At 46.1% G+C, this 8,744-nt stretch overlaps 2 protein-coding genes across 2 annotated transcripts; one reads left to right on the top strand and one right to left on the bottom strand.

Moving 5' to 3' along the window:
- Positions 1–1,041: 1,041 nt before the first annotated feature.
- LOC109487501 (sphingosine 1-phosphate receptor 3-like) lies at positions 1,042–2,403 on the bottom strand. The gene has a single exon (XM_019791491.1). The coding sequence runs from the start codon at positions 2,401–2,403 to the stop codon at positions 1,042–1,044; it is 1,362 nt and encodes a 453-aa protein (XP_019647050.1).
- A 4,366-nt stretch (positions 2,404–6,769) lies between these two features.
- LOC109487506 (sphingosine 1-phosphate receptor 3-like) lies at positions 6,770–8,239 on the top strand. Its single transcript, XM_019791505.1, has one exon. It carries the CDS (start codon positions 6,770–6,772, stop codon positions 8,237–8,239), a length of 1,470 nt encoding a protein of 489 aa, XP_019647064.1.
- The last annotated feature ends 505 nt before the right edge of the window (positions 8,240–8,744 follow it).

Below are 8,744 nucleotides of genomic sequence, written 5' to 3' on the forward strand. Positions count from 1 at the left end.
GGAACTACTTTTTTGTTGCTGATTATGATGATGAAATGGTATGTCCTAATTTATACCATATATCAGTAATGGGTTAGAAACACCCAAGTTGTTGGAAAATTTTAAAATTATTGGTGGAATGTGTTTGTATATATCTATCTGACATCATACAGATTTGGCCTTAAATGTTATGGTGAAGAAATATATCTGTCAATCATATAGTTGTGGACTGTTTTCTTTGTAATCATTTAAATGATATCGTAGCCAAATGATATCTTACATCTACTATAGCTGGATGCTTTTTCCTACAGTATACAGTGAGTACACATCTCAGCTGATGTTAATAGTTTAAAACATTTTTATACAACATACATCTACAGTGTCTCATTACAGAGGGACCAAATCAAGAGACCACACATTGCTAGTTTACTACGCACCTGTTTACTAATCTGGGTTGTTGTCCATAGTAACCACAAAAATCACATAAAGTGACGACTAATTGTGGTTATTTCCGGCAAAAGTTGAATAGACACCACCTTACAAATTGGTTCCATTCTAAAGCCGCAAAAAGGTACAAACGGTTGATAATCGTCTATACAACACAGCACATTTCTATCACTTCATGCACACATGTATATTAGCCTGACTTGGTGTCTATGGTAACCAAAAGAAATAACATATTAAGTGACCAAGGACATTATACTACAGGTCCTTGAAGCGACTAATTTTTTTGCCACAATTGAATAGACTTGCCGATTAGTTCTATTCTAAAGCCGCAAGAAAAGGGCAAACGGCTGATAAACGTCCATAGAACAAAACACAACACAACTCATTAAAGTTTGGAGGTTGAACACACACACATTTTGTTTTTACATTCTGCTTAAAACAAAATCATGGGAAACTGATGACATTACATTTTCTGCTGGATCAAAATCATAGAGAACACTATCTTGCCATTTACAACATCTAGTAAAGAATTATAAACCATGTACTTTCCACTGTTGTCCGCATGATGTCAACAGGTTGATTTTCTGTGTAAAGCTTCCTGAGCTCTATTAAAATTCAGTCAATCTCAACAATGGCATGACTGTCTGCCATACCGTGGATACAGCGAGTTACCTTCGGTCCCGTAGCGGGCTGGGTTGTAGCGGGCCGGCCTGTGGCGGGCTGGCCTGTGGAGAGCTGGCCTGTCCCGGGCCGGCCTGTGGTGGGCTGGCCTGTAGCGCCGGGCTGGCCTGTTGCCATGTTCCGTTCACTCCCAGAAGCCGCCCCGGCACCGCCAGGCTGATTTGGGGCCGGGATTTGTTCGTCCTGTGGGTTCACGCGGTTTCCCCGGCGTACCACCGTGACAAGTGCCCGATAGACAGCCGTAGCATCTTGGCGGAGGCTCGCTCGCAAGTCCGGTGAGCGGATGACGCTCGCGACGGGATTAATCGCCGAGTTCAACACCATCAGCAGACCCGCTCCGGACGGCCCGGTTGGAAGTGGACACTTCTCTCCAGCCCAACGGCACACTGGGATGAATATAACGGGGAACAGCCAAAAGATAAAGGCCACTACTACCTGGACCATAACAGTCCTGGCCTTCAGTGCACTTTCTTGGTATTTTCTTTCTGCTGCGTCGTTGGGCTGATCTTGCGATGCGCTGTTTTGTACCGGATCGATGTGTCCCCCTGGCTGCCCAAGCCTTCTCTTTTGCCGTTCTTTGATGGCAATGAACACACTTGTATTCGTGAACAGCATGACAGAGGCAAGCGAGAGGATTGTGGTAAATACAAGATAGCCGTACCCTCCATGATGTAAGTTGAAGCACTTTAAGTTTGGCATATCTAGACAGTTCCAACCCATACTGGGCGCGAACCCAAACAAGGAAAGAACAAGCCATGAAGAAACAATGGCCACGCCTGCGTCGCGTTTTGCACTGTGAGCATGGGTGTAGGAAAATATAGGATGTCTTATAGCAACGTAACAGCTTATAGACAGTAAACATAGTGCTGATGCAGACATCATCTGGCTATATGCTAGGAACGCCACAATGTTCATTATAGAATACAGTCTGGCCAGTAATACTCCGTCTACAGCTTGACATCGTACGACAATCGCAATGCCTGCTAACAGGTCTGCCACGGCGAGGTTTGCCATGAAGAGGTAGAGTTGTTTGCCGAGCTCTGGTGTTCGGACGATTGCCCAGAGCACCACCAAGTTAGAAATGATGATATAGAGTCCTGTTAGCCAAAAGACGACAGTTGTTCCTGCCCCCGTCTCCGTGAGGTCCGGGTACGCGGAGCAGGCTTCCTGGACTTGGGCTTGGTCGTAGGACGAATTGTTTTGTAAGTGCCACAGGACACAGGGAATCTGACTGGTGAAGTCTCCTTCTGATGTCTCGTTGGCAACGGACGGCAAAAGAGAGCTGTTGTTGAACATGGCTGGGTTGGAAGGGGCGTAACGGCAGAGTGTTCGGCTCAGAGATCCCGGGTTCGAATCCAGCCCGATGTCACCGATCTTGTCACCGCACTTTACACGACTTTCCTCACTTCACTCAGGTGTAAATGAGTACCTAGCTTTGGTTAGGACGTCCCTCGGATAGGACGTTAAATGGCGGTCCCGTGTTCGGTACAGCCACACCCCACGCACGTTACAGCACCCACCGCACTTTAAACAACGTTACCGAAAAGAGTAGAAGTCCTTCCCGGTGTGTGTGGTTCAAACCTTAGTCCGGTCTTAAGCAGCTTGCACTAATGTACGCCTGTGTGTTACGCCTAAAAAAGTCGGTTTACCGGTTATGCGAAACAAACAAACAAAATACGCGGCTTGAAGAACAGACTTCAGCGGGGCGGACGACCAGTGAGTGGCGGACATCTGCGATGAAGTCGGCAGCCAGAATAAAGCGAAGCAAGAGACTGCGTCTTGTCAAAAGGGCCGTTATCTATTCAACGTGTGCCAGGAGAAGCCGGAATTCTATGTGATTTCTTTTGTTTACCATGGGCAAAAAAATGGAATGATAATTGAGAGTGGAGAGTGCGGTATTTTTGTAATTTGTACTGACGTCAAACAGCCGTTTCTACTTTTCATGCAGCTTTAGAATGAAACCAAATTCTTAGTCTGATTGGAAAGAGTCAGTCTATTATACAGGCGCGATATGAAGTGATTTGTTGTATGGATGTTTATCACCCGTCTGTCATTTTTTTTGCGGCTGTAGAATGGAACCAATTGGCCAGTCTATTCAACTGTGGCAAAAAATCATTAGTCACGTATGTTAAACATTTTGGTTACCATAGACACCAACTCAGGCTAATATACATGTGTGCATGACGTGACAGTAATGTGCTGTATTATATATTTCCGTAAATAATTTCATCAGGTTGGTGAACGACTGAATAGCAAAGTTCTTTTTATCACAACCATTTATTTGTCTGATGTCTCGTTGGTAACGGACGGCGAAAGAGAGCTGTTGTTGAACATGGCTGGGTTGGACTTGGGGCGTAACGGCAGAGTGTTCGGCTCAGAGATCCCGGGTTCGAATCCAGCCCGATGTCACCGACCTTGTGCCTTTGGGAAAGGCGCTTTACATGACTTTCCTCACTCGACTCAGGTGTAAATGAGTACCTAGCTTTGGTTAGGACGTCCCTCGGATAGGACGTTAAATGGCGGTCCCGTGTTCGGTAGAGCCACGTACACCCCACGCACGTTACAGCACCCACCGCACTTTAAACAACGTTACCGAAAAGAGTAGAAGTCCTTCCCGGTGTGAGTTGTTCAAACCTTAGTCCGGTCTTACGCAGCTTGCACTAATGTACGCCTGTGTGTTACGCCTAAAAAGCCGGTTTACCGGTTATGCGAAACAGAATACGCGGCTTGAAGAACAGACTTCAGCGGGGCAGACGACCAGTGAGTGGCGGACGTCTGCGATGGAGTCGGCAGCCAGAATAAAGCGAAGCAAGAGACTGCGTCTTGTCAAAAGGGCCGTTATCTATTCAACGTGTGCCAGGAGAAGCCGGAACTCTATGTGATTTCTTTTGTTTACCATGGGCAAAAAAATTGGAATGATAATTGAAAAGGAGTGTGCGGTATTTTTGTAATTTGTACTGACGTCAAACAGCAGTTTCTACTTTTCATGCAGCTTTAGAATGAAACCAAATTCTTAGTCTGATTGGAAAGAGTCAGTCTATTATACAGGCGCGATATGAAGTGATTTGTTGTATGGATGTTTATCACCCGTCTGTCCTTTTCTTCCGGCTTTAGAATGGAACCAATTGGCAGACATATTTAATTGTGGTAAATATCATCATTCACGTATGTTGAATATTTTGGTTACCATAGACACCGACTCAGGCTAATATACATGTGTGCATGACGTGATAGTAATGTGCTGTATTATATATTTCCGTAAATAATTTCATCAGGTTGGTGAACGACTGAATAGCAAAGTTCTTTCTATCACAACCATTTATTTTTCAAGCCGACGTTTCGATGACCTTCTGTCATCTTCATCAGGGCAATTCTGACTGGTTTACTGTGCACTGACACTAGATGTTACTTGGTGCATAGTGCATTGTAGTGTATTAAATGTATATATTGTTTATCAGCCGTTTGTGCCTTTTTGCGGCTTTAGAATGAAACCAATTGGCAAGTTAAGTCTATTGTGGGAGATGCCAATGTACATATCAAGCACATACCAGTTTGGTTTTGCTTGTACAGCTGTGTATGGAGGGTGTTCATCACCAAGGACAGACATGTTTACCTGTGTGTGGATGGTGTTCATCACCAAGGACAGACATGTTTACCTGTGTGTGGATGGTGTTCAGCACCAAGGACAGGCGTGTGTATCTGTGTGTGGATGGTGTTCAGTACCAAGGACAGGCATGTGTATATCTGTGTGGATGGTGTTCATCACCAAGGACAGGCGTGTGTATCTGTGTGTGGATGGTGTTCAGTACCAAGGACAGGCATGTGTATATCTGTGTGGATGGTGTTCAGTACCAAGGACAGGCATGTTTACTTGTGTGTGGATGATGTTCAGTACCAAGGACAGGCATGTTTACTTGTGTGTGGATGGTATTCAGCACAAAGAGATGGTTTGACAACAAACTGCCAAAATATACATGTTTGTGTGTTCGACTCCCACACTTTTTCAAATACTGAGAGTAGTGTTGTCCTTTCTAAAAGAGTTTGGTATGACCATGAAAAGTCATCACACTATGTTCCGACAGTGTCGGTGCTTCTTATTCTAATACCTTAAGTCATCTAGGCGTAGACTTGAGTGTTTGAAAGTGCATTGAGTGATACAAAATACACCAAGCAAGGTCTAGCTTCAAAAACTACTGCTCTCTCCTTTTCAATTACTAGTAGTATCATCCTGAGTTTTTGCCCATGGTGACCAAACGAAAGCACATAGAGTTCCGGCTTCTCCTGGAACAAGTTGAATAGACAGCCGGTAGCCCTCTTGCCAATCAGAGAAGAATTGTTGGTTTCGTTCTAAAGAGGCAAGAAAAGTACAAACGGCTGTTAATCGTCAGTATAATACCGCACACTCCTTTTCAATTATCATCCCGAGTTGCCCATGGTAGCCATAAGAAATCACATAGCGTTTCGTCTTCTCCTGGCACAAGTTGAATAGACAGCCCTCTCGCCAATCAGAGAAGAATTGTTGGTTTCATTCTAAAGCTGCATGAAAAGTACAATACCGCACACTCCTTTTCAATTATATCATCCTGAGTTTTTGCCCATGGTAACCAAAAGAAATCACATAGCGTTTCGGCTTTTTCTGGAACAAGTTGATAGACAGTCGGTAGCTCTCTCGCCAATCAGAGAAGAATTGTTGCTTTCACTCTAAAGCTGCATGAAAAGTACAAACGGCTGTTAATCGTCAGTACAATACCGCACACTCCTTTTCAATTACTAGTATCATCCTGCGTTTTTGCCCATGGTGACCAAACGAAATCACATAGAGTTCCGGCCTTTTCTGGCACAAGTTGAATAGACAGCCGGTAGCCCTCTCGCCAATCAGAGAAGAATTGTTGATTTCATTCTAAAGCTGCATGAAAAGTACAATACCGCACACTCCTTTTCAATTATCATCCTGAGTTTTTGCCCATGGTAACCAAAAGAAAGCACATAGAGGTCCGGCTTTTTCTGGCAGAAGTTGTCTCGCCAATCAGAGAAGAATTGTTGATTTCATTCTAAAGCTGCATTAAAAGTACAGACGAATGTTAATCGTCAGTACAATACCGCACACTCCTTTTCAATTATCATCCTGAGTTTTTGCCCATGGTAACCAAAAGAAATCACATAGAGTTCCGGCCTTTTCCGGCACACGTTGAATAGACAGCCCTGTAGACAAGACGCAGTCTCTGGCTTTATTCTGGCTGCCGACTCCATCGCAGACGAACGCCGCTCACTGGTCGTCCGCCCCGCTGAAGTCTGTTCTTCAAGCCGCGTATTTTTTTTGTTTCGCATAACCGGTAAACCGCCTTTTTAGGCATACATTTAAGTACAAGACCGGAACTGACTGGACTAAGGTTTTAACCACTCACACCAGGAAGGGCCCCTACTGTTTTCGATAACGCGGTGGGTTCTTTAACGTGCGTGGGGTGTGGCTCTCCCAAACACGGGACCTCTTAACGTCCTTCCGACCCGAAGCTAGGTACTAGGTATTGATTTACACCTGAGTGAAGTGAGGAAAGTCCTGTAAAGTGCGGTGACAAGATCGGTGACATCGGGCAGGATTCGAACCCGGGACCTCTTAGGTCTGAGCCGAACACTCTGCCGTCACACCCCTTCCAACTCAACCATGTTCAACAACAGCTTTCTTTTGCCTTCCGTTACCAACGAGACATCAGAGGGAGACTTCACCAGTCAGATTCCCTGTGTCCTGTGGCACTTACAAAACAATTCGTCCTACGACCAAGCCCAAGTCCAGGAAGCCTGCTCCGTGTACCCGGACCTCACGAAGATGGGGACAGGAACAACTGCCGTCTTTTGGCTGGCAGGACTTCATATCATCTTTTCTAACTTGGCTGTTCTCTGGGCAATCGTTCGAACACCAGAGCTCGGCAAACAACTCTACCTCTTCATGGCAAACCTCGCCGTGGCAGACTTGTTGGCAGGTATTGCGCTTCTCGTACGGTGTCAAGCTGTAGACGGAGTAGGATTGGCCAGACTGTATTTTATAATGAACGTTGGGACTTTCCTAGCATATAGTCAGATGATGTCTGCATCAGCACTATGTTTACTGTCTATAGGCTGTTATGTTGCTATAAGACATCCTATATTTTCCTACACCCATGCTCACAGTGCCAAACGCGACGCTGGCGTGGCCATTGTTTCTTCATGGCTTGTTGTTTCCTTGTTTGGGTTCGCGCCCAGTATGGGTTGGAACTGTCTAGATATGCCAAACTTAAAGTGCTTCAACTTAAATCATGGAGGGTACGGCTATCTTGTATTTACCACAATCCTCTCGCTTGCCTCTGTCATGCTGTTTACGAATATAAGTGTGTTCATAGCCGTCAAAGAACGGCAAAAGAGAAGGCTTGGGCAGCCAGGGGGGCACAACGATCCGGTACAAAACGGCGCATCGCAAGATCAGCCCAACGACGCAGCAGAAAGAAAATACCAAGAAAGTGCACAGAAGGCCAGGACTGTTATGATCCAGGTAGTAGTGGCCTTTATATTTTGGCTGTTCCCCATTATATTCATCCCAGTGTGCCGTTGGGCTGGGGAGAAGTGTCCGCTTCCAACCGGGCCGTCCGGAGCGGGTCTGCTGATGGTGTTGAACTCGGCGATTAATCCAGTCGCGAGCATCATCCGCTCACCGGACTTACGAGCGAGCCTCCGCCAAGATGCTACGGCTGTCTATCGGGCAGTTGTCAATGTGGTACGCCGGGGAAACCGCGTGAACCCACAGGACGAACAAATCCCGGCCCCAAATCAGCCTGGCGGTGCCGGGGCGGCTTCTGGGAGGGAACGAAACATGGCAACAAACCAGCCCGCCACAGGCCAGCCCGCCACAGGCCGGCCCGCCACAGGCCAGCCCGCCGCTACAGGCCAGCCCGCCACAGGCCAGCCCGCCGCTACAGGCCAGCCCGCCGCTACAGGCCAGCCCGCCGCTACAGGCCAGCCCGCCACAGGCCAGCCCGGCGCTACAGGCCAGCCCGGCGCTACAGGCCAGCCCGGCGCTACAGGCCAGCCCGCTACAGGCCCGAAGGTAATTCTCTCTATCCACGGTATGGCAGACAGTCATGCCATTGTTGAGATTGACTGAACTTTAATTGAGCTCTAGACAGGAACCTTAACACAGAAAATCAACATGTTGACTGTGAGTCATATGGACAACAGTGGTTTATAATTCTTTACTAGATGTTGTAAATGGCACGGTAGTGTTCTCTATGATTTAATCCAGCAAAATGTAAATATAAAATGAATGTAACGTCATGACACTGTTGTCATCAGTTTCCCATCGAATGTAAATACAAAATGTGTGGGTGTTCAACCTCCAAACTTTAATGTGCTGTGTTGTGTTTTGTTGTATGGACGTTTATCTGCCGTTTGTCCTTTTCTTGCGGCTTTAGAATGCAACCTATTGGCAAGTACATTCAACTTGTGGCAAACAAAATTAGTCGCTTCAAGGACCTGTAGTATAAAGTCCTTGGTCGCTTATGTTATTTCTTTTGGTTACTATAGACACCAACTCAGGCTAATGTACATGTGTGCATGAAGTGATAGAAATGTGCTGCATTGTATAGTCGTTTATCAGCCGTTTGTACTTT

Source organism: Branchiostoma belcheri, unplaced genomic scaffold, assembly GCF_001625305.1.
Source record: "Branchiostoma belcheri isolate BF01 breed outbred unplaced genomic scaffold, Haploidv18h27 scaffold111, whole genome shotgun sequence".
Taxonomy (NCBI): domain Eukaryota; kingdom Metazoa; phylum Chordata; class Leptocardii; order Amphioxiformes; family Branchiostomatidae; genus Branchiostoma; species Branchiostoma belcheri.